Source organism: Panicum virgatum, chromosome 3N (genome assembly GCF_016808335.1).
Source record: "Panicum virgatum strain AP13 chromosome 3N, P.virgatum_v5, whole genome shotgun sequence".
Taxonomy (NCBI): domain Eukaryota; kingdom Viridiplantae; phylum Streptophyta; class Magnoliopsida; order Poales; family Poaceae; genus Panicum; species Panicum virgatum.
Genome location: NC_053147.1, coordinates 3,005,744 through 3,031,447, shown reverse-complemented (window position 1 = coordinate 3,031,447; position 25,704 = coordinate 3,005,744). Strand labels below are relative to the sequence as shown.

Below are 25,704 nucleotides of genomic sequence, written 5' to 3'. Positions count from 1 at the left end.
ATAAATTTGTTAAAACTATAGCTTTTTTTGGACCGAAACTCTAGCTATTTTGCAAAAATAGTTTTTTATTTTTTGCAAAAAGTACCAAAAGTTGTAGGTTTTTGCAACGCCTGTCAAAATAACCGTAGGTTTTTTTAGTTTCTCTCTAAATCACTCGTAGAACTCAAGGATAACTGCAGTTTGGTTCAAAGAAAGGGGGGAAAACGGAAACAAGTCAATCTTTATCTTTACCAAGACATAACAACAGTCCATTGCTACTGTATGGTCATAAAACAACGATACAGATCATGTCCCGTGGCCAACCACTGGATACATTGAGATGGGCACCAAACACCGAAGCCCTTTCGGCGAAATCAGTTCCACAACAAATTTTCACCGCTTCAGTAAGTGCCCAAAGATGTTCACAACAGCGACCTCTTGACTAAAATTCACTGACACATAGGCAACAGGCCAAAAATTTCTGTGAGCAAACTCCAATGCCACCGCTGGAGCTCTATAGCAAGCAGCTTCACTTTTGTTGCCCAAGAACAAGAATAGATTTGCATGCGTCTGTATCACAACCTACATTTGCTGTTCTACTCGTCTGATGGGATCTTGGAAGTATTGGAGGGAAATGAGAAGGGCCTCCTGGGAAAAGTTGGCTATTATTGTTAGCATAAACAGATTTTATAACAAATGGACTTTTTTAAAGCTTAGAACGCAGGTACCTCTGTTCTTATTGTTCTGCTTCCTTGGTTGGGGCACGTATTCAAATAAGATGTGAATACATCATTCGCATGTTTGCCCTGTCAGAGAAGTATGCGAATTTAACACCCAACGAAGTAATAGTATGACAATATTAATCAAATGTAAGAGTCCCCACAAATGAAAGATGAACATTTTCAGCTACCAAATTAGCTCAGATTTTCATGAATGTTAACAGTGCTCTTAATTCAACAGACTTATGCAACTTTAACACCAATAGTATGACAATAATTAATCAAATGAAAGAGCCCCCACAAATGAACGATGAACATTTTCAGTTACCAAATTAGCACAGATTTTCATGCAATGTTAACAGTTTAAGTGCTCTTAATTCAACCATAGAGAATACTTTCTTAACTCCAAATTTTCATGCAAGATCATGTTGCACTAGAAATTGGAAGTATTGTAAGAAAGAGAACAACCATACTTTCAGATTTGTATCTTCTTCAATGCTTTCTTCCAAACCAGCAAGTCCACCAAATGCAATCAGAAGATGCCTGCCAAATGAAGCCTCATAAGTGGCTAGATAGACTCTAATAATGGTACCTACATACATGTTGTGAGTTTTTCTCATTAGACGCATGGTTACAATGCATGCCATCAGATTATGGAAATAGTATAAATACTTATCCCTATACAGAACGAATTTTACTACAATGTATCAGTTCATTAATTAAGTGTATAATTCCTTGATTTAAAACTTATCCACTCATGACAATTTAAAACAAAGAATATGGAAGCTGCTACTGCAATTAACAAGAACTTTGGTCATGTTCACAAATTGCAGTTGGATTTAAGAATGGTAGAGATCTGCTTCCAGTTTTATTAAACAAAAACCACACTTTCATGTAACTATTTGACAATTTGATGAAATATAAAGTGTTCCTGATTACAATGCCAAATAAGTATTTTGGGGCCCTGGAGCAGGAAGGCAAGGTTCCGTAGGGCTTTAGGGGTACGGTGTGTTCAAGGTTTTTAGTGCCGCAGGGTGGGTATTTATAGGCATTGGGGTTAGCTAGGAACCATCAAGGTTACGTTTCTGCCCCAGGTACAGTAAGTATGGAAGGCATTGGCTTGGGGATTTTTGAAAGCACTATGGGCTATATTTCCACCAGTTAGAGCCTCCTCTTCATGGTAGTGCGCTGTGATGCAGCTGGAGGGGGTCATGGTGTTTCCAACACCGTGTAGTCCTGTTATTTGTGCCGAGTCATACTTTCTGATCACCATGGCCTCTTTCAGGAGCTATGGTCCATTCCCCAACGTCCCAACACTATTTAACAAAAACTGCATTTCCTTGTTTTCTCGTTCTGTCCGCTTGTTGGTGGCTCTTGTTGGGTTCCAGCTCTAGCCTACCCCAACTTGTTAGGACTAAAGGCTTTTTTTTGTATACAGATTTCTGTACTTCAATAAAGCTGAAGCACCCTAGCAAATTCAGCACATAAAACTGAATAATAGAAGGGATCTTATCCAGATTCTCTCAAGGTGGTCCATGAGGAATTGAGGATCACAGATGGCATACCTAAAAGAAGGTAAGGTCAGCTCCGAAGAATTAATTATTTGTCCATGCTCTGAAGTGCCAATGATATGGTCATATTCTTCCTAGAGATGGTGAAAATATTAAATGAATGAATCAAGGGAGGGTAGAAGTAACAATAACTCAATTTTTCTGAACAACAAATTGAGAATGCAAAAACTGCACCTTGTACGGGGAATTCTTGAAAACACCACTTAAACTTGAAGCATAACGCACTTTATAGCCCCAATAAGATCCCATCTCTTCCCTGGGGGTGGAGAGGGGAACAACTTTCCTTACGCAAGCTGCGTGCAAGTAAAATGCAGTTACAGTACAATGGCAAAATAACACAGTACATAGTCCAAAACATACATCAAAGAATAAATTCAGAACAACCAGAATTATGAGCTTCGAGCTGAAATGAGGGACATCAAAATTTGGAATAGGAGACAACAACCACAGTACATATCGTAATGAGTGCATATCATTTGAAAAAAAATTAGGTGTTACATGCTTGAAGGTAACCTTAGGTACCTTCCCAATATTGTTAGCATTGTTCTTATGGCGTCGCCTAGGCGACAAGGCGCTCCCCTGTTTTGGCCCGCCTAGGCGTTTTAGCCCGCCTAGGCGGCTAGGCGGTGGTGACTCGCCACAACTCGCCTTAACGCCGTAAGAACATTAATTGTTAGTTCAGGTCCATCGATCAAAACTGAAATGTACCTCTACTTAAGTCATGGGATGGCACCACAAAATAGGATACCAGGTACAAATCAGATGATTAGGTGGAAGAGTAGAAAAATAATTTCATTCTCTCATCAAAGTTAGAGCAGAGGGTAGTTTAGTACTTCTTAAATATCTTTGTTCCAGTACTACAGATCTTCCTTCTGACTTTCTGAGTATCACAGCCGAATAATATTCATAAAACTTCAACAGCAACTAAGTGCCCTGGCCCTGGCCAGTCTGGCAGCCCTGCCCATCGTGCACCTGTCCCTGTTTGCTGCCTGGACCGACGCATGAGTCCCCCGTGACATTCTTCCTCTGACAAACTATAGGTGGTTTCTATGCCCTTCTTCCTCTGATAGAGGGAGGGGCCTTTTGGTTCAGTCCTTATGAGCTGCCTATCTGGCACAGCACGGCCTTTTCCTCTTCTTGGGTCTTGGCAAAAGGTCAATGATGGATAGGCTGAAGCATGGGAAAGACTGACAGAGCGCTCTGGCTGGAACACAATCAACTCAAGAACACGATGATGAACTCACACGACATGAGTGAACACAGAGGATTTTGTGCTGCGATGAAGCTTTAGCTTCTCAGGGTGTTCTCTTCTATTTATTTGCCCGCAACCGAAAGAAAGAACGTACAAACACTTCTCACGCCACGCCTCAGCTGTGTCCATCCCCGCAACCCATGTGACATGCATCCCATTGACGATTATAAACCTTTGAGTTCCTGAACTGCTCTTATGAAGATAAAAGGTTCGATTATTTTATAGGGGAGGAACCTAAGGTACTTTCCAAGCACCATAACACTTCTCTTGAAAGTTTGCTATAACAATAGAACCAACAAATGTAAATGCATAGGAGTTGCCCTCATCAGGGTTGTCTAGATTACTCAAGATTATAAATTCTTCAGACAATAGAACCAACAAAGAAATATCAATGGTAGTATTTATAGTAATCCATGAAATAAGCTGTTTACCTGTTGTTAGGTCACGATTGGATCCCATGGCTACAGTTACTCTCTTCCCTGGTTCTAGTATTTGCTCAACTAAAACATTCTACAGAATCATGATGAACTAGAATCAGTATAAATCCATTGCATCGAAGTGTTCATTTATTTTATATAATATATATAAAGTCATTTAAGTGCAGATGAGATAATATACATTGTGAAATCTTGTTTTATCTATAAATGATAAATTGAGACCAGTCAGAATCTTAGGGTTGTTATGCCTAGCTTCAGCATATGTCTTAAAAAAACATTAACGGAACTAGAGAAAAGAACCACTTAACCAAAGCAGGATATATTTAAGGGTTTGCTCAGTTTATATATTCCCATAGGTTGTCAGGTCTGATAGTCTCCTCACTTAAAAGTTGCCTAAGCTCATAAACAACCCCGGAACAAGATGAGACGCAACTACTACAAGCCTCTTTTTGGGACACTAAGAAATACAATATTATGCTGATCAATTAGTTCCTCACTTGATTCAAGTTGGTTCAAAGCATAAGTAAAGACAAATACACTTTCTACTTTTTCCATGGCAACATGTTGCTGCTTACTTTTTCCACGGTAACATGTCGCTGCCTATTTTTTCCACAGTAATATGTTGCTGCCTGAGGAATTTGGAACACTCTAATTTACCGAAGATATGCATTATCAAGTAGAACACATGTTGTTTTCTAGACTGTTATGTCAAGTATAAAAATATTTACTTACATTGCAACCTATTGTTATTGCAAAAGTTAAACCCGTCCTTACTATAAACTACAAGGATGATGCAAACCACGAATGCACATCGACTTCTATCATAATCTATCTCAAATACAGCCCAGTTCGAAAACAATAAGAACTGAATGGGTATTTTAATAATCTTAACCTCTTCAACCCAACAAATAACATTTCAATGGACCATGTGCATCAGATTTTGCTAGCATAGTTTTATTAGATGCAGGGATCCAGCCATCCAGGGTTGCACAAAAGCTTATTTAGCATATCTTCTAACACAGCAAAAATATTTCCCTAGACAACTGTTGTGGAGAACATGAAAAGGACGCTAAAAGGACCATAATACCTTGCTTAAGCCCACATCAACAAGGGTCCCCTTTGAGCGATCACCCTCCAATGTTACACCTGTCTAAATTCAGTAACATGTAAGCATCTGTTGGATAAAAAAATGCCAATATGTGTGATAGATGAAGATTATCCAACATGAATTAGTTGGATATGATGATAAATAAGTGGAACAAACACCTTATGCTAGCAGAGATACATAGTGCAATGTAATACACCCAATTAGATGCAAAGACATTTAATTTGGACACCAAATCAACATGAGAAAATCCTAATACACATGCTACATGCCGTCTAAGTTGCAATACCATTTTAAATTCAACCTCATACTCCAAATAAGTTCCAAGAAACAGAAAGATGGCAGTTTTTTTTGTGAATAGTAACAATTATCTTTTTCTTACTTGCCAAGGTTCTCGAGGGGGACCTGTTAAGGCATTTAACTCCAGGGGTCACTGAAACTCCAACTCCACTCAGGTTTGAAGCACGGCACCTTCTTAGAACAAACCCAAGACCCCCCCCCCCCCCAACCGAGGTAGATGTTTTACTTCTTTTTCGCTTTGTATTTATCAGTACTAGCAAGTTATATGCAATTCAGTGTAACCAAATTCTTTTGCACTTCTCCACCTAATTGTACATTGCATTACATATCTCCCCACCATACTACTAATAGTCAATTTACTTTCAACAGTTTAGCAGTGTCAAAAAGATCCCACCCTTCAAGTGTCTCCTTTGAACGAACAGGATATACGAAAGGGAAGATGTGCAAGCTCTACATGACCATAATTTAATTTAGAAAATAAACATTTATGGTCAGTATCCAAGAAGCATAAAGATTTAGTGCATCATTCCAAATGTTCAGCATGCCTTGTGAGTTTAGCAATTAAAAATTGAAACCAACAGTATCAGGAGAGATGTCACCTTCACGAAACTCAGACCATTCGTGCTTGCGCACATGGTGTGGCGCATCGAGTGGTGGAAGCAATCCCTGCCAGAAATAGCACAGTGTAATTAGCACCAGCAGAAATCATCATTCATCAAATGCCAACAGAACAACATTGCTTGACATCTCACCACAAACTTCAGGTTCTTGTGCATCGGGAAAAGGCGCCGGCGTAGGTACTGCGGTGTCTCCAGATACTCCAATATCCGAACAAGGAAACATGCACCGCTCTCTTCACCATCACCCGTGCCGCCATTCTCTAAAGCCGGAGTGCTGTCAAAGACAACGACCTCATCTATGCGGAAGACGGTTGCGGCGCGGGCGATCTGGCCAGCCAGCTGAAACAGGAGAGATGCCCTTTTAAGCTTTGGTGCTGCGAGAATCATAATCACTGATCCACCATACTAGGTAGGGGTACGGACCATGGTGGCGAGCTCAAGGGATTGGGCATTGTCGATGATGGAGCCGGCAACAGCGATGCTCACAGTCGGCTTCAGCCTCTCCGGCTTCTCCTCCCACTCACCTCCATCCTTCCTCTGCTTCTGCTTCTTCTTCTCGTGGGGTGTGCCTTCCTCAGCTGTTGCAGCGCCGTCCTCAATGGCATCCTTGCACTTCTTCCTTTTCTGTTTCTTGTCCTTGCGCCGTGCCTTCTCGGCAGCTGCTGCCACACTGTCGGCAGTGTTCATGGCGGCGGACAGGGTGGAATATGGATAGGCCCTGTTTGGAATAACTTTTTTGGACACACTTTTCTAAAAAGTAACTGTCTGGAGATCCTGAATGTCAATTGACATGTATGCACCTAAACCTGAAAGAAAGACATGATGGATAAGTCTTTGTGCTGGATGGATAAGGCATAGGGTCCTTGCAAGGACCAGAGCATCTATTCCTTTAGCATATTTTCAGTTTGCTAGGACAGTCAGTTTGCTAGGACAGCATCTAGCTTTAGTTCTTTTGACTAGCATCTTAGACTAGCACTCAGCATCTTTTGCTTGACAGCTGCCTCGCTGCAGCAATCTTTGGCTGCCTGCCCTGGCTGCCTATAAGTATGTATCCCCAGCCCCTTGGATTGGCATGGCTTTGAGTTTGTGAATATGAGAAAATCAGAAAATTACCCCAAGTTTATTGTCATCCTCTTAGCTTAATGGGAGTAATAATTGAGCTTCTAACAACTGGTATCAGAGCCGTACTTTCCTGTAGGTTGGATATCTCTTGTTCCTCCCCTTCCCAAACGCTTGTAGCAGCCCAGCCACCACCAGCAGCAGCTAGCGCAGCACCGGCTGCTTCCCCCTTCCCTTTCTCTTCTCCACGCAGCAGCCCCTTGGAGGCGCGCCATGTCCGACGCACCGTCTCAGCGCTCGGTCGCCTCGAGCGCACGGCGTCAGCGAGACGCCGAGCTCGCCACGGCAGAGGAACGCAGGCGAGCGACGGCTCAAGCCGCTGCAGCAGCGGCGAGGGCGGCCAGGCTGGCTGCAGCGGAGCTGGCAGCGGCCAGGGCGGAGGTGGAAGCAGAGGAGGCGGAAGATGCAGCTCGTGCGGCGGAGGTTGAAGTTGAGACCTTGTGCGGCAGCCTCAGCGGCTCCATCACCGGCGACACCACCGCCGACATGGACCTTGAGGAGTTGGCGAGGGAGAGGGCGCGGGAGCGGACCGCGCGGTGGGCAGCAGCGCACCCCCATGGCGGCGGCCCGGAGGCCGGTGCGCTCAGCGGAGGCGGCCTGGACGCCGGCGCGCACGGCGGCGGCGACTTGGTGGCTCACGCGCCCGGCGGCGGCGGCGGCCCGCAGGCTGGCGGCCGAGCCCCTGGCGGCGGCGCGCAGGCCGGCGGCGGCGGCCCAGGAGGCGGCGCGCAGGGCGGCAGCAGCGCCCCCGGCTACCACGGCTTCCAGGCGGTGATCAGGGACGTCGGTCCCGGCGATGGGTGGCCCATCCTCACCAAGACCAACTACGTCGAGTGGGCCGCGGTCATGGAGGTGAAGCTCCAGGTGCGGCATATGTGGGAGGTAGTCCGGTACGGCGACGTCGACTACGATGAGGATCGACGGGCGCTGGATGCTCTCATCGCAGCAGCCCCGTCCGAGATGCATTCACGCTTTCCAAGAAGCAAACTGCCAATGAGGCCTGGGACTCCATCGCTACGGCACGCATCGACAGCGACCGAGACCGCAAGACCACTCTGCAGGCACTTCGTAAGGAGTGGGAGAACCTGGCCTTCAAGCCAGGTGAGGATGTCGATGACTTCGCCCTCCGTCTCAACACTCTGCTGCAGAAGATGGTGCAGTTCGGCGACGACACCTACGACGAGGAGAGAGCTGTCGAGAAGCTCCTCCGCTGCGTCCCCAAGAGGTACAGCCAGACCGCTCGCTCGATCGAGTCTCCACTGGACCTCTCCACCATGACGATCGAGGAGGCGATAGGTCGCCTCAAGGTCGTCGACAGCGACGAGCCACAGCCTCCCTCGGGAGGCATCTCCATCGGTGGGAAGCTCCACCTCACTCAGGAGCAGTGGGAGGCCCGGCGCGGTGACAGGAGGGGGAGCCCTCTTCCTCGACTGGTGGCCGCAAGCGCGGTGGCGCGGAGGTGCCCAAGCCGGGGCCGCCGATAGGCCCAAGGCGGCACGAGACGAAGCCTGCCACAACTGTGGCAGGCCCGGCCACTGGGCCAGGGACTGCCCGCAGCGGAGGTGTGGGGGCCAAGCCCACGTCGCGGAGGCCCAGCCGGATGACGAGCCGGCTCTGTTCCTACTCCACGAGGACATGGAGCCGCATCCGGCGGCACCGCCTGCCACCGCTCTACTCCACCTCGACGAGCCGCGTGCCCGAGTCCTCCTCGGCAACGGCTACGACGACGACAGGGTCGACGGCTGGTACCTCGACTCCGGCGCCACGCACCACATGACCGGGCGGCGGGAGTTCTTCTCCGACCTGGACATCGACGTAGGTGGCTCCGTCAGGTTCGGAGACTCCTCCGCCGTGGAGATCAAGGGCGTGGGCTCCGTGATCTTCACCGCCAAGTCCGGAGAGCACCGGATGCTCACCGGAGTCTACTACATCCCGACGCTGCGGAACTCCATCATCAGCCATGGGCAGCTCGATGAGAGCGGCTCCCGCGTGGTGATCGACAGCGGGGTCCTCCGCATCTGGGACCGCCGTCTCCAGCTTCTCGCCAGGGTGGTTCGACGGAAGAACCGCCTCTACATCCTCCACGTCGGGGTGGCCTAGCCTCTTTGTCTTGCAGCTCGCAGGTACGACGAGGCATGGCAGTGGCACGAGCGCTTTGGGCACCTTCACTTTGAGGCCCTGAGGCGGCTTAGCGCCAAGGAGATGGTGCGAGGCCTCCCGAGCCTCGACCACGTGGAGCAGCTCTGCGACGTCTGCGTACTGACGAAGCAGAGGCGACACTCCTTCCCCCAGCAGGCGAGCTTCCGAGCCAGGGAGCGGCTCGAGCTCGTACACGGGGACATGTGTGGTCCGGTGACACCGGCCACACCAGGACGACGGCGCTACTTCCTGCTGCTCGTCGACGACCTCTCCCGCTTCATGTGGGTGATGATCCTCGGCAGCAAGGGAGAGGCTGCGGACGCCATTAGGCGTGCTCAGGCTGCTGCGGAGGCGGAGAGCGGCCGCAAGTTGCGCGTGCTGCGCACCGACAACGGCGGCGAGTTCACGGCGGCCGAGTTCGCAGCGTATTGCGCGGATGAGGGCATCCAGCGCCACTACTCCACACTGTACAGCTCGCAGCAGAACGGCGTCGTCGAGCGGCGCAACCAGACGGTTGTGGGGATGGCTCGGGCCCTCCTCAAGCAGAGGGGGGTGCCGGCCTTGTACTGGGGAGAGGCGGTGGTGACGGCCGTCTACATCCTCAACCGCTCGCCCACCAAGGCGCTCGACGGCATGACGCCGTATGAGGCTTGGCACGGGCGCAAGCCAGCGGTCTCCCACCTGAGGGTCTTCGGCTGCCTCGCGTTCGCCAAGGAGCTTGGCCACATCGGCAAGCTCGACGACAGGAGCACTCCGGGAGTGTTCATCGGCTACGCGGAGGGCTCGAAGGCCTACCGCATTCTCGACCCGGAGACACAGCGTGTGCGCACGGCGCGCGACGTTGTGTTCGACGAAGGGCGAGGATGGGCGTGGGACAAGGCGGGGGACGACGGCTCGGCTCCGACGTACGACGGCTTCACCGTCGAGTACGTCCACTTCGAGGGAGCTGGGGGAGTAGGCAGCTCCTCTTCGCCGAGCGCGCCTACCCCAATCCCCGAGCCTTCACCGACTCCGGCGCCTGCTACACCGACAGCACCACGCTCTCCAGCCGCGACTACGGCTGCGACGAGTTCCTCGCCTGCACCACCACAGCCGGCGACACCACGCACTCCAGTACCGACAGCCACTCCTCTGGGCACGTCTACTCCGACACCTGCTCGCGCTGAGCACAGCCCGGTGGTGTTCGCTACTCCGCTCTCTCACGACGAGGAGCGCGTCGACGCGTACCACGACGGCGAGCCGTTGCGGTACCGTACGATGGAGGACCTTCTCGGCGATCAGCCGGTGCCGGGACTGGTGCCTCACGATCTGGAGGCAGTTGCACCTCACGTGCGACAACGGCGAGCCTCGGTCTTTCGCAGAGGCCGAGGGATACGCGGCATGGCGTGTCGCGATGCAGTCGGAAGATGGACGCGGTTGAGAAGAACCGTACTTGGGAGCTTGCTGATCTCCCTCGTGGTCACCGCGCGATCACCCTTAAGTGGGTGTTCAAGCTGAAGAGGGATGAGGCCGGCACCGTCGTCAAGCACAAGGCTCGCCTAGTGGCACGAGGTTTCGTGCAACAGGAGGGAGTCGACTTCGACGATGCCTTCGCTCCCGTGGCACGGATGGAGTCCGTGCGACTCCTCCTTGCGCTGGCTGCCCAGGAGGGCTGGCGCGTCCATCACATAGACGTCAAGTCGGCGTTTCTCAACGGCGACTTGAAGGAGGAGGTCTACGTGCACCAGCCGCCGGGATTCGCGATCCCCGGCAAGGAGGGCAAGGTGCTACGCCTGCGCAAGGCCCTGTATGGCTTGCGGCAGGCACCACGGGCGTGGAATGCCAAGTTGGATTCTACGCTCAAGGGGATGGGCTTCGAGCAAAGCCCGCACGAGGCGGCCATCTACCGGCGGGGCAATGGAGCAAATGCCCTGCTGGTGGGTGTCTACGTCGACGACTTGGTGATCACCGGCACCAACGATGCGGAGGTGGCGGCGTTCAAGGAAGAGATGAAAGCCACCTTCCAGATGAGCGACCTGAGGTCTCTCTCCTTCTACCTGGGGATCGAGGTGCACCAGGACGACTCCGGGATCACGCTTCGACAGCCCGCCTACGCCAAGCGCGTCGTTGAGCTAGCTGGGCTCACCGATTGCAACCCAGCTCTCACTCCGATGGAGGAGAGGCTGAAGCTGAGCCGTGACAGCACGGCGGTGGAGGTGGACGCCACCCAGTACCGGCGCCTTGTGGGGAGCCTTCGCTACCTCGCCCACACACGGCCGGACTTGGCGTACTCCGTCGGCTACGTTAGTCGGTTCATGCAGCGACCGATGACGGAGCACCAACAGGCTGTGAAGAGGATCGTCCGCTACGTTGCGGGGACTCTCGACAACGGCCTCCACTACCCGAGGTGCCCTGGGACGGCACACTTCATCGGGTACAGCGACAGCGACCACGCCGGCGACATCGACACCAGCAAGAGCACAAGCGGGATCCTCTTCTTCCTCGGCGAGTGCCTCGTTAGCTGGCAGTCGGTCAAGCAGCAGGTGGTGGCTCTGTCCAGCTGCGAGGCTGAGTACATAGCGGCCTCCACCGCTTCGACTCAGGCGCTCTGGCTCGCTCGACTGCTTGGTGATCTCCTCTGCAGAGACATTGAAGCGGTGGAGCTCAGGGGGGACAGCAAGTCCGCTCTGGCCCTGGCAAAGAATGTTAGAAGCTCAATTCTAACTCTCATTGAGCTGAGAGGATGACAATGAATTTGGGGCAATTTTTTGGTTTTCTCATATTCACAAACTCAAAGCCATACTCTCCACGGGAGAGGTGGGTACATATTTATAGGCAGCCAGGTGCAGGCAGCCAAGGCACATGCCAAACTAGTCTAAGATGCTAGTCTAAAAGCTAAAACTAACCAGTCAAATATGTTGTCCTCTAAGATGCTGTCCTAGGGGCAGCAAGACCACTACGTGCTGCAGTAAGGAAAGATGCTGCAGCCCCACAAAGACCACCAGACCACCAGTACAGACTGTCCCTCAAGGACCATGTGCTGCAGCAAAGAGATGCTGCAGAGGTACAATGCTGACCAACCAGCAAAGACTTATCCATCAAAGAACCCTGTTTTCCATGAACGGAGCAAGCACATTCGGGTGAAGTACCACTTCATCCGAGGCTGCTTGGAGGACGGGAGCATCAAGGCAAGCTACATCAACACCAAGGACCAGCTTGCGGACCTGCTCACCAAGCCCCTTGGGAGGATCAAGTTCCTTGAGCTCTGCTCCAGGACCGGGATGGTCCAATCTTCCCACAAGACGACGCACAAGACTTAGGGGGAGAATGATGGATAAGTCTTTGTGCTGAATGGATAAGGCATAGGGTCCTTGCAAGGACCAGAGCATCTATTTCTTTAGCATATCTTCAATTTGCTAGGACAGTCGGTTTGCTAGGACAGCATCTAGCTTTAGTTCTTTTGACTAGCATCTTAGACTAGCACTCAGCATCTTTTGCTTGACTGCTGCCTCGCTGCAGCAATCTTTGGCTGCCTGCCCTAGCTGCCTATAAGTATGTATCCCCAGCCCCTTGGGTTGGCATGGCTTTGAGTTTGTGAATATGAGAAAACCAGAAAATTGCCCCAAGTTCATTGTCATCCTCTCAGCTCAATGAGAGTTAGAATTGAGCTTCTAACAAGACATCATCCATTAGGTGCACACTGAATCATTGTTATGAGCAAATCACTATAAACTGAAATATCAAAGCTACTACAATCTTATTCATCTAGATAACATAAGGCAGGACAAGGACTATTAAGTCAGAATGGTCAAAAGATTTTTATCAGCATGTGTAGACGGAGCTGGCAGGTTTTCACGTCTAGGGCCACTTATCCAAGTGCTTAAAGCACTAAAATTAATCCACATAGTAATAGTCATAATATCAATAACCGAAAAGTGCTTAAATTGCATGATTTAGACTACATCTCCAGTTCCAAATTTAATTGTATACCAAACTCAATAAAATTTGAAAAAAATTGAAAAGAAATACCTAACAAGTGCCGAGTCGGTTGATCTCGCCTATCAATTTACCATATCTATATCTTCATCAATGGAAGGAACTGAACCTGAGCCTGAGCCTACACAAGTGAGTTGGATATTTCAAAGGAATTAGGCAAGTAATATGCAAAATACACCTAATTAGTGGAACTGTGGAAATGATAATTGGATGTAAAATACCACTTTGTAGTGTTGGAGGCAACTTTATCAAAGGAGTCTTCAATTCTTGAAAATGGTGTAAAATATTTTCATCTTTAATGCGAGCAAAAATATCTCGCTCAATATAGCATGTCATCCGATGATTCAACCAATCATTCCCTATCTTACTTCTCAACTCTGTCTTAGTGATTTTCATAACTGAGACTAATTGCAAGAGAGACTAATTGGGAGGTAGAATAAAAAATTAACCTTGCTTCCTGGGGCTTGCTGCCTTCGATGCTGGTTGCTAGCCTGCCGATGCCCGTGCTAGATGGTCACTGAGTGGAGCTGTGGAGGACGCCAGACGCTGGCCGCTGGTCGCCTGGAGCCCTGGACGCCGAGCGGCTGGGTGATCCTGGGACGCCGCGCCGTGCGCCGCCCGCCGGGAGATGAGCACGAGCAGCCTGGCTCGGGCAAGCAAATCGACGGGCGGCGGCGCTGCGCTCGTTAGGTTAGGCGGGCGGGTGGGTGCTGCGAGCGCGTACAGCTTGCGCCTTGCGGACCGTTGGTGGGCTGCGAAACGAACTGGCCCAGCTCACTCTATATAAATTCTCGTTGGGCCGTAGAAAATTACAGAGGTACAAGAGATTTTTTGGGCCGCGACTAGGGCCGTGGCCCTAGTTGCCTTAGGCCCAAATCCGTCCCATTTAAACGGTCATAACCAATTCAGTCGTTGCCATGCAGTTTTTTTTAACCTCTCATCTAGATACAACTGTAGAATATGTTCATGTATAACTCACACCAACTCTACACACGCACACCACACTCACATCATGCGTACACAAACAAATCTACAACTACACTCAGACCAAATCGCGTCATTCGTGAGATCACCGGGTCCATCCAAGACTCCGTAGGCGACGGGCGCGTCGCAATCTCTTTGTGGCTCCACGAGTGAGAGGCAACGGAATTCTACAGGAACCTACTATTCCTGGTGGGAAATCCCGGGACGAGCAGAGCTCGAACCGGCGCCCGGTGGCCTCCGCACCTGGATAGCACACCAACCGAGCTAAGGCTCGGTCCCCCGTTGCCTTGCAGTTGCAACCTTGGGCCAGCACCTAAGCCACCGCGTCCTCTCTCGAAGCGTCTCCATCTCTTGAGAAAGGCGACAGCAAGCGTTCGGGTCTCCGCCGGCGGGGTCGGCGGTCTTCCTCGCCTCCGATGGCCCTCTGGGCTTCGCGAGGCGGTGGAGACCGCTGCTCTCCCGCCGGTCGGGGGTCGTACTAGTAGGTCTAGGGTTTGTGTCCCGGCGGCGCGGTCGAGGCGGCGGCGGCGGCGCCTTGGTGGAATAAGGCCCTCCCCGGTTCGTCCTCGCCCCATTGGTGCTCGCCTCCCGCCGACGGCGAGCCTGTGGAGGTAGGTCTCCTTGTGTGAGAGATTTGTACAGGAGTTGGTCGGCGGTGGCGCGTCGTCCTCGGTGGCGGCGGCCCCTCCGGCTTCTTCCTTGCTCTGCTGGCGTTCTTCCGCGACGTCTGCAGCGGAGCTGGGACATTTTTTGCAAAGATGCAGCGGCGACTGTGGGTCTGACGGATGGTTGGCGAGTGGATCGAGCTCGAGTTTCCCCCGATGATGGTCGGCGGCGAGCTTTGGTCCAAGGTCGTCGGAGCTTGGGGTGCGGCCCCGGTCGATGGGCTATCGGCGATGCCTTTATCTCGTCCGTTCGGGTGAGTGTCTACTTCGACTTTTCTCAAAGCCTCGTGGCGATGGAGCTCCGGCGGTCATGGGGAAGACGGCGAGCTGGCGATGGAGTTCGGCGGGCGGCCGGTGAAATCGCGCTCTGGAGGATTCGCGATGCAGAAGGTCCTAGGGGCTTGTTTGTATTTTTTTGTTTCTGAGGGACTTGTCTGCAAAATAGATGTCCTCTGTATCCTTTCTGAATGTATCTGTATTTGTACAGGTCTTTGTACGGTATCCTTAACTTTAATACAGGTATGTTCTGATAAAAAAACACCTAATCTTATAGATGTCCAAATGGGCCGGGTCAGATGAGTGGCACGGAAAACAACACTAAAAAACACGAAACGACATGGTGGATTTAGTGTCAATGCCAGCACGACACGGGCGTAGTGTAGTGCGTGGGCCGTAACCCCAGCACTGCGTGCTGGCATAGGCACGACACGGATAATAGGCCGGTACCGACTTGGCACGGTACCTATTTGATATTAGCCGTTAGACCCGATCTACTAGTCGTTAGCCTTACAGATTTACTGGACCAGGAGCCCACTTAAAACCCGTTACAGCGACCGGTGTATATATGGAACGAGCGACGTCTCTCACGCTCACCTCCCGCCTCTCGCTCGCCTCTCCCGCTCCGGCCGCCGATGGTCGTTATCCCGAGCCATTTAGTCTTGCTCCTGTGCTACACCGTCGTCCTCCTGCTCAACTCCTCTTCTCTTTTCGTCCTCCTGAGCCTTTTTGTGGTGGTAGTGCCTGGGCCGGCACTAACACGGCATGCTAACTGTGCCCCCGGCACGACACGGCACAGTTAAGTGCCTATAGTGCAGTGCCTAGGCCGAGTGGCCAGCACGCAGTGTCGCACGGCACAGCATGACTAAGGGTTAGTGTCGAATAGTGTCAGTGCCAAATAGTGTTAGTGCAGTGTCGAGCCGGGCTGCACGTTTGAACATATACCTAACCTCGCCAATGGTGGTTCAAATTGGAAGGCGTTGACTTTTCTGAAAATTAAGGCTTCCTATCTGTGGTGTCCTCTACCTTCAGTAACTGCAAGTTTTCTTTTTCTGATGATGAAGTCCCTCCCTCCACGATCTCGTGTCATCATTCTCACCTTCCAAGGCCAGTCTGACACGCTAAGCATAAGCTATATATTTGGTCCTAGACGTACATCCTCCTCCGAGTCAGGACGACGCTACTGCAAGTACTCTGGCTAGCTAGACATTGTCGCGGCGATGGCCACCGCCGTGCTCCTCCTGACGACGGCCCTCCTGGCGGTGGTCGCCGCTGCCGGTGACGGTGAGAAGGAGGAGACGCACGCACATCAGAGAGTAGTACTGGCACGACGTGGTGAGCGGCCCGCCGGACCCGACGGCGGTGCAGGTGGCTCGCGCGGCGGCGACCAACGCGTCCAAGACCTTTCTTCGGCGCCGTGGTGGTGATCGACGACCCGCGGATGGAGGCCCCCGGCCTGCGCTCCTCCCGCCTCCTCGGCCGCGCGCAGGGGACCTACTACGTGGCTACGTCGGAGCCGGCAAGGACGCGCTGATGGCCATGAACTTCGTGTTCCAGGCCGGCACGTACAACGGGAGCAGCGTCGCCATCATAGCCCGGCACGAGGTATTCACCGCCGTGAGGGAGATGGCCATCGTCGGCGGCACCGTCGTGTTCAGGATGGCCGGCGCGAGGGTACGCGCAGGCCCGCACGCGCACCCTCGACCTCAAGACCGGCGATGCCACTGTCGAGTACAACCTCAAGAACGGGAGCAGAGTTTGTTTTTTTCTTGAAAAGGCCAAATTCAGAGTTTCAGACGCATAAGTTGAGGAGAAATGCTGAAATGAACAGGGAAACCAAATTCGTAGTCGTACCTCGAATGTCGAAACCGGAAGGAATTCAGGGATCCCGTTTGTTTCGATCAACATATGGAAACAAGACAAGGAATTCTACTCGGACTCGCATTCAAAGTAGGGATTGGCGCTCGGATCGTTGGATGCAACCTGGCACCCGCGCCGTGTTGGGTTTTTCTTCCTCGTCTGACACGGTGGTGAGGCGCCGCCGCAGCGCCGCACCCTCCATTTATAGCACCGTCCCCTACCCTTCATCAATGAATACCACAATCAGCTATCGCGTCCACCTACGCGGCTATTCTCGCCGCCGCCGCCGCCGCCGCACAGCAATGAGCATCACGGAGGTGTCCCTGGAGGCCGGCAACCTGGCCGCCTCCGCCGTGCTCGACGACGACGGCCGCCCGCGCCGCACGGGCACGGTCCTCACGGCGAGCGCGCACATCGTCACCGCCGTCATCGGCTCCGGCGTGCTCTCGTTGCCCTGGGCGGTGGCTCAGCTCGGCTGGGCGGCGGGGCCCCCGGTCATGCTCCTCTTCGGCGGCGTCATGTACTACACCTCCACGCTCCTCGCCGAGTGCTACCGCGCCGGGGACCCCGCCACGGGCCGCCGGAGCTACTCCTACACCGAGGCCGTCCGCGCCATCCTCGGCGGCGCCAAGGTCGCCCTCTGCGGCGTCGTCCAGTACGTCAACCTCGCCGCCATCGCCGTAGGCTACACCATCGCCGCCTCCATCAGCATGCAGGCCGTCTGGAGGGCCAACTGCTTCCACGCCAGGGGCCACGACCACGCGTGCCGCAGCTCCAGCGTGCCCTACATGATCGCCTTCGGGGCCGTCCAGATCGTCTTCTCGCAGATACCCAACTTCGACCAGATCAAGTGGCTGTCCATCGTCGCCTCCGTCATGTCCTTCACCTACTCGGGCATCGGGCTCGGCCTCGCCGTCGCGCAGACCGTGGCGAACGGCGCGTTCCGGGGCACCCTCACCGGCGTCGCCGTCGGGGCTGGCGGCCTCACCGTCACGCAGAAGGTCTGGCACACGATGCAGGCGCTGGGCAACATCGCCTTCGCCTACTCGTTCTCCAACGTGCTCATCGAGATCCAGGACACCATCAAGGCGCCGCCGCCGTCGGAGGCCGCGGTGATGAAGAAGGCCACGGCGATCAGCATCGCCACGACCACGGCGTTCTACACGCTCTGCGGGTGCATGGGCTACGCCACCTTCGGGAACGCCGCGCCGGACAACCTCCTCACGGGCTTCGGCTTCTACGAGCCCTTCTGGCTGGTCGACGTCGCCAACGCCGCCATCGTCATCCACCTCGTCGGCGCCTACCAGGTCTTCTGCCAGCCCATCTTCGCCTTCGTCGAGAGCCGGGCCGCCGCCGCGTGGCCGGACAGCGCCTTCGTCTCCAAGGAGCTCCGCGTGGGGCCCTTCGCGCCCACCGCGCTCCGCCTCGCGTGGCGCTCGGCGTTCGTGTGCCTCGCCACCGTGGTGGCCATGGCGCTGCCCTTCTTCGGCAGCGTCGTCGGTCTGATCGGCGCCTTCTCCTTCTGGCCGCTCACCGTCTACTTCCCCGTCGAGATGTACATCAAGCAGCGCGCCGTGACGCGCGGCAGCACCAAGTGGATCTGCCTCAAGGCGCTCGCCGTCGTTTGCCTCTTCGTGTCAGTCGCCGCTGCCGCAGGGTCCATCGCCGGCTTCGTCGGCGCGTTCAAGTCTTTCCGGCCCTTCAGTGGCTAACCCCGCCGCAGCTAGTTGCTGTTTAGCCTATAGTTGGCCAATGGGCCGGCCCGGCACGGCACGGCCCGGGCCCGACTTAGGCCCGGCCCGATTAGGCCCGGCACGATTGGCCCGTTTAATTATTCGTGCCGTGCCGTGCCGGGCCGGCCCACGTGCCGAAGGTCTGGGCCCGGGCACGGCACGAAGGCCCATTTACCATGTCGGGCCGGCCCGATTAACACGCCGGCACGGCGTGCCGCCGCCGTCCTGCCGATTCCGCCGCCGGCCATGCCTCGCCGGCGTCGACGCCATCCCCTGGCCGCACGCGCGGCCTTGCCTCGCCGCTGTCTCCAGCCCGTGCGGCCGCCGCCGCGCCGCCGTCCCCAGCTCGCGCAGCCGCTGCCTCGCCGCCGTCCGCAGCTCGTGCGGTCTCCGCCCCGCCGGCGTCCTAGCGCGCACGGCCGCCGCCTCTCCACCGTCCGCAGCCCGGCTGCCGCCGCCTCGCCGCCATCCCGAGCGCGCGGAGCCGCTTTGCCGCCGCCCCCATCCATGCCGCGGGAAAGGGAGACGAGATGCGGACGCCAGACGAGAGTAGAGCAAGCCGGCCGCCGCGGGGGAAGGAGGGAGGTGCGGGTGGCGCGCTGCTGTTGCGGGGAAGGGAAGGAGGTGCGGGCGCCGGGCGGCCGAGCGCCGCGGGGAGGGAAGGGGTGGCGCAGGCGCCGGCGCGCCGCCGCCGCGGGGGAGGTAGGGAGAGGGAGGGGTGAGGAGAGAGGAGAGAGGTGTGGAGTTAGGGTTTGGTGATGTATATATTCATGGACTATTAGGCTGGAGTGGTAGAGATTTTTATTGATGGGCCAGATTTGGGAGGTGGGGAGTTAGCAGGTTTTATTCGTGCCGGGCCGGCCCGGGCCCGATTGACTTCGTGTAGGGCCGGGCCTTGTATCGGGCCTAAATCTCGTGCTTTGGGCCGGCCCACGGGCCTCGGGCCTAATGGCCAACTATAGTTTAGCCTGATACCGAAACTCGCAGTGCAGTTAATGTTTGTGTATGACAGCAGCCAAGGAAGACGTGTAAGGTTGTAAGTTGTAACCCGTAGGCCGCAGATGCTACTGCATCAGATTGTTGATGCAATTGTTCGTCCTCACTTGGATTTCATTGTTTTAATTGGATGGTCCACAGCAAAACATTTCAAGGCTTGCAATGAATATGTTATGAATAACAAATATATAACAAACATAAAACCCAAACCCTAGCAGCCTCGCCCTCGCCTCCTCCCTCGTCTCGACGCGATGCCGCCTCCGCCCTCTCTCAAACGCTAGCCTCCGCCTCCCCCCTCCCCCTCCCCGCCGCGTCCCCGTCCCCATCCCATCCTCCGTCGCTGTCCGCGAGCGCCGCCGCTCCGTCCTTCCCATATCTCACCATGGCCAACGTCAGAGTCGTCGCCAGCCTTGAGGAGGTGAACACCGCGCTGCAGGATCTGAACATCAATGATGTTGGTCAGGTTAATGAAGTTCAGTTTCAATTGCATGAGCAAGCATCGCTTCAAGACGCTGCAATGATGAAGATGAAGACCCGACCACGAAGGCAGGGATTTAGATTGCTTAACCCGGAGTTGTTGGAGTGCAAGTATGAAGCCAAGATGATGCTAGAGACGTCTAGGAACCGCGTGCTTGACGCATCTATCCATAGGATTGATGAAGACCTGGAGCGAATTGTAAACAGCATTGCAGCACTAAGAGTCCTTGTGAACACCCCAGACCACCAGATTCCTCATCATGGACCTGCTCTTAACGAAAGAAAACGTGGAGTACAGCATATGATCTATCCTTGTCCTCCTTTCAATACCAACCCTTCTTTTGAATATGATTGTCATCACCATAGAGTCCCATATCAAGACGCCTATGCTACACCAACAGAGTTGAATGAAGCAGGTGCTCGTGACAGGCGTGCCCAGAGGGCACTCTTGAGGGCCAATCTCCGTATTCTGGAGGCGAGGAAAACTATCCTTGAAAAGATGAAGTACGAGATGATTTCAACAATGAGAAGAGAGATCATGAGGGTGTTGGAGGAGCGATCTGACTTGGGTGTTGGTTATGCGGACTATGTTTTTCCTCCCCTGGTGTAGCATTGGGGGCAGCCTCTGCCAAGGGATCAAGAACAGGCACCTCAAATGCCTGATAAAATAAGGTTCTCCATTTCAGGCTTGTCGCTGGTCGGTCAAGGTTAACAGGGACCATTGTAGTGGTTAATAATGTATTTTTAAGTGGGACAACTCTTTAGCATGAGTGACATTAGTTATGGTCAGGTTCTGCATTTTGTGCAAGGGATCGCATCTCTTACGTCTGTTATCTTGATCATCACTGTGAAGTTTGCTTGGGACCCTGTATTATCCTACTGTATGTCTACTTCTGAACTTTAGCTTTAATGAAACCCTTGAATGGTTGAATGCTGGTTTCCCTTATGTTATAAAAAACTGTGCTCAAGAAAATGAGCACTTTAATTTACAAAAATATATAACAAACATAATGCCTATTGCAAGATATAGAAATTCAGCTAGAACAAAAAAAAACTGTTTTCTGCAACAAACAAGGTGAAAGTCTGGTAAGAAACACCCTTTCTTAGTAAAAGTATACAAGTTTACTGCTGGTCCTGAGAGCATAATCTGATACAAGCTGCTGCCTACCAGTTACATATAGTCCCTAAATCATTTTGGCAACTATACAAGTATACAACCCATATTAGTCTTATTTCTTCAATTTCAAAGCACCTGAGACAGGGATATTACATCAATACAGCACCAAGCAAACAATACACAAAGAAAAACTCGATAAGATTGTATACTGAATATGAGCCAATGTCTCATAATAAGGCGATCATTATATTTCATATGAACAATATGATGTTTACATGTGACTAGCTTTTCCTTTTCTTTTTCCTAAAGAATACATGATGTTCCTAACCCTTTGTTCAGCCTCTCCCCCAGATGACCATCCTTCTAGTCTTTCATCACTCTGGTGAGCAGTGGCCTTCTCTTGGTAATCACGCTTTATTTGAGCGGTAATAGGCTGGGCAATCTTCGTCCGGAAGACCAATGATCCCAGGGAATTGAGGCCAACAATAACCTTCCTCAAATTCATGAATGGTATTGTCGCTGGTCGAATAAATAGAAATAAATTAAGGGTATTTATGTTCGCTGTACAGGGGGTGTGAAATGATCACAGAAGGGCAGAGGATCCAAACTTGGGGATTCTATCACAGGGTGCACGAATCCATCCAATTTGCCCTCTCTCGTTGTCATAAATCACCATCTGATCCTGCATTGTAACGTCTGCAAGAGAAGACAAAAGAATATCAATTGTTATGCAAGTCATGGAATCTGAAACTAGGTTTACTGGTTTTGTCTGAATATCCTGCCTCCAAGAATGTTCAGATCCTTGAGACCAACTTCTGATCCATTGAGGATGCCCAAACATGCATTCCCGTATTTCTGGCACAAACACATAAATAGACTTCAGCCACCAAAAACTTTCATTCATTGCCAATAATTCATAGAGTTATGGAGTACTACTTACGGTGACAATGAGGTAGTTTTCAGGCGGGATCTCCATGAGTGCCTTCTTTCCATTGGCAAAGCTCAAAACCAATGACTTGAACTCCTTTTTCACATCAAGCACAGTTTTGAATGGTTTCTTCCCTTTCCAGCACAGAGGCAGGGAGGGGTCAGACACCTCTTTCAGCGTCCTGCTTAGCTCGCCCTTAAGCTGCAAGAGCAAAACCTCACTAGCTCCATGTTTATTCAAGAGTCATGTGGTATTACAAGTGAAAAATGTTTTGAAATTTACCGCAGTGACAAGTGTTTGATATGGCTGTGCAGCAAAGTATGTGAATGAGCTGCCACTGTCAAAGACTACTTCCATTGACCTCACACCTAGTGACCGACCTCCAAAGTAGAGACTTGCTGAACCAGGGGAGTAGTAATTCCTGGAAATGCAAGGTCATGTCAAGCTAGAATAGTAATTCACGAAATACAAGGTAATGTCAAATTCAATCGGAGAAAATAAGGCCACAATTTACTAGCATATACATCCAGCAATTCCACATAGTTAAAGTTTAAAATAATCAACTCAACAAAGTATGAATATGCAAATGTTGATGATTTTTAAGAAAATTTAGCATGGCAAATATGACAAGTGCACAATTTTAAAACTTGCCAAAAACCCTTCCCATATTAGCAATGATTAATCGCTGATGTTTAAAAATAGGTGCTTACTTTTGTGTGTGGGGAAAGTTGCAAACAAGAAACCTCATTCCCTCTGGCACTCTCAGATGAATCCAGAATAAAATACAAGGATGATAGTGCTCACCGGAATGCACTGCGAGCCATGGGAGTCCATGTTGCACGCGAATAAGGCACAAGATCATCCCCAAAGAAGAGGAAGCCCCCTCCTCTTAAACTGAGGCAGTGGCCAACAACATTCTTGGTGATCCCATGCTGCGAGAGCTGTGAGAGCAAACTAATTGATCCACTTCCAAGCCCAAGAACTCCGTCAGTGGGTGCCACATCACTGCTACTGCCAACATGTTGGTCATATCCACACCTGTACAAATAAAACCAACCACAGGAAAATTTGAAGAAGTTGATTTTTCAAAGTTGTATACTGATCGCAAGATGCAAGTAGCATACCCGAATGCTAGACTGGGGTGTACAACGGAGGTGTTTGCAAGGCGCACAGCAAAGCTGTCATTGACGAGCACACCAATGGATGACCCCTGATCAGCATACCGAATCTCATAGTCACATTGCTGATGCGGTGAGTCACACTTGTGCCTGCCAGTTAGTCCACCATGGAGAGATGCACACAGCTGATCCACACATGGCACCAGCTTGCTCTTTGTTGGTCGGTAGAGTGGGTGTGGCACCTGCACCAACAGTTCACATAACAGGCAACATCAAAAGCTAATTCCAAGTTGAAGCTGATATGTTGGGCTAGAAAGAAATAGCATGTTTCATCAGTGATGTGATGCAAAGTTAGGGAATGACCCGACACCAAATCTTGAAATGGAAACCAAGTCTGACTGAAACAAAACAAACATTTCTTGAACTGAATTGATTGCCATTTATAGACTAGTCAATCAAGGTAAAAACTTTGTGCCAAAATAATGTCAAGATCCCCCACAATGGACCTTGAAATAACACCTGCACCTAGATTGGAAATAATCGGCAGACGTGTGCCAGCCTGAATCCAAAGGCAGAGAAGCCACGGAAGGTGACGGGGACGGAACGGTACCTTGTTGCAGCTGATGCAGGGCGCGTCGCACTGCAGCCAGGTGAGGTCGCTGCCGGTGTCGACGTCCAGGAAGTATGGCCTCGGCGGGTTGCCGATGTTCATGGCCACGTAGTACAAGCTGCGAAGAAAACGAAAAGGATCATTTTTTTCTTTTGTCACGGAAACTTGATCTTACACATCAAAGACATCATGATGCTAATAAAAAATACTACTGAATACTGATGCTTCAGAGAGAAGGGAGCTATGGAGTTGCAGATGGGACCGAAGGTTGCAATCAGTTGATTAGTTCCTCGTGGCTCTTGGAGTCAAGCGAAGGGGAATGGGCGGAAACGGATGGCTCCATGGGGAAGGAAACAGAGAGAGGGGGGAGAGAAGGAAGGGGGGATGCACCCGTGCGGGTAGACGTCGCCGTAGAGCGGGAAGACGGCGGAGGACGCCTCCAGCTCCGCGCCCGCGCCGGACGGCCCGCCCCTCAGTGGCTTGTCCCCGCGCACCGTCGCCGGCGTTAGGAGCAGCATCAGAAGCACGAGGCCGGCGGGCGGGGCCCACCTCGGAGCCATGGGTGGGAGAAAGGGGAGCAAGACAGAGCCTGGACCTGGAAGCAGGGGAGGCAGCCTCTTGTCTTCTCCCCCTTTTCTCCTGAAATCTTTTTCTTTTTTCTCCTCAGCTGTGACTCAGAGAAAAGGGGGAGAGAATCGATGGTGAGAGGAGGGTGGTGTGGCGATGGCCGGCTGGTTTTTATAGGGAGGAAGATGAAGGTGTGTATGTGGGTTGTGCAGTGGAAGTTTCCCCTTCCCCGGGGAAAGTCTTTCTTGGATTTGTTGCAGCAGCAAGGAACAAAAAGATGCAATGGAAGGGACCTTCAGTTAACTATACTACTCCCTTTTCCAGGGTCTTTCTTAGACCTTTTCAGCTGCATTCGTCACTCACCTAGGCAAAGGCAACCTCAGCATGGAAAGGGAGAAATGGGGGTCAAGGAACAGTGACTGTTGTGTTGATTGTTTGTGGGGAGAAAGGAAAGGTATTGCCTGGCTCATCGGCTTTGCATCATTTTGTAATGAGTGCATATTGTGCAGAGGAATTCAGAAAAAGGTATTACTGTTGAGAAAAAACTAGTGCCTATACTACTTACTGTGCAGAGCTACAGGTATCCAGTTGAAGAATCTATTTTGGGCCATGGAATGATTAAAATACAAACCGGTATTTGATCAAAATATTGATTTATAAAAATATTTTAGCATAATAGTATCAGAACAGTATAACCCGTTTTAGTTTTGATACTTTTAGTTTCAAAATCAGTTGAGAGTCAATGTTTTCGCTCACTAAAATTACTCCCTCCGTTCCAAATAATAAATAAGTCATTCCAAGAATATTGGAGAGTCAAAGTTTTTCAAGTTTGACCAAATTTATATAACAAGATAATAACATTTATGATACCAATTAAGTATCATTAAATTTTTTGTTAGCTATATTTTTATAGTATATTTATTTGATGTCATAAATCTTTTTGTTTCTCTCTATAATTTTGATCAAACTTTGAGATGGTTTGTCTCTCCAAGATCTTAGAATGACTTATAATTTGAAACGGAGGGAGTAGCTAGCTTTGCTAAAGTTTTTTTTTGGGGTTTTGGTGTTTCTACCCTCGTTTTTAGCTCCAATGGTGATTTTACCCCCACTTTTTTAACTTTGCATTTTTACCCTCACTTTTTCAACATGAAGGGAGA

The 25,704-nt window shown here is 51.5% G+C and overlaps 2 protein-coding genes and 1 pseudogene across 4 annotated transcripts; 1 reads left to right on the top strand and 2 right to left on the bottom strand.

Moving 5' to 3' along the window:
- Positions 1-199: 199 nt before the first annotated feature.
- Positions 200-13,928, bottom strand: LOC120663731 (putative methyltransferase C9orf114 homolog). Of its 3 annotated transcripts, none has more exons than XM_039942629.1 (12): positions 13,666-13,925; positions 13,250-13,337; positions 6,407-6,789; positions 6,116-6,322; positions 5,963-6,029; positions 5,046-5,104; positions 3,953-4,031; positions 2,444-2,562; positions 2,264-2,343; positions 1,172-1,241; positions 708-785; positions 200-641 (listed from the first exon to the last, which is right to left on the bottom strand). In XM_039942629.1, the coding sequence occupies exons 3-12, from the start codon at positions 6,668-6,670 to the stop codon at positions 576-578; spliced, it is 1,089 nt and encodes a 362-aa protein (XP_039798563.1). In that variant the 5' UTR covers positions 6,671-6,789; positions 13,250-13,337; positions 13,666-13,925; the 3' UTR covers positions 200-575. The 3 variants fall into 3 exon arrangements, 2 of the variants coding, with proteins under 2 accessions (XP_039798563.1, XP_039798562.1); XM_039942628.1 differs by having other exon boundaries at positions 200-627; positions 13,666-13,921; XR_005670606.1 differs by lacking the exon at positions 200-641 and having other exon boundaries at positions 770-785; positions 1,172-1,290; positions 13,666-13,928.
- Positions 13,929-16,361: 2,433 nt separating this feature from the next.
- On the top strand, positions 16,362-19,814 carry LOC120667003 (annotated as a pseudogene).
- A 1,605-nt stretch (positions 19,815-21,419) lies between these two features.
- LOC120663730 (aspartic proteinase Asp1-like) lies at positions 21,420-24,748 on the bottom strand. Its single transcript, XM_039942627.1, has 9 exons — positions 24,371-24,748; positions 23,981-24,098; positions 23,377-23,612; positions 23,057-23,290; positions 22,535-22,673; positions 22,265-22,453; positions 22,107-22,179; positions 21,933-22,020; positions 21,420-21,843 (listed from the first exon to the last, which is right to left on the bottom strand). Exons 1-9 carry the CDS (start codon positions 24,538-24,540, stop codon positions 21,732-21,734), a joined length of 1,359 nt encoding a protein of 452 aa, XP_039798561.1. The 5' UTR covers positions 24,541-24,748; the 3' UTR covers positions 21,420-21,731.
- Between the last annotated feature and the right edge of the window lie 956 nt (positions 24,749-25,704).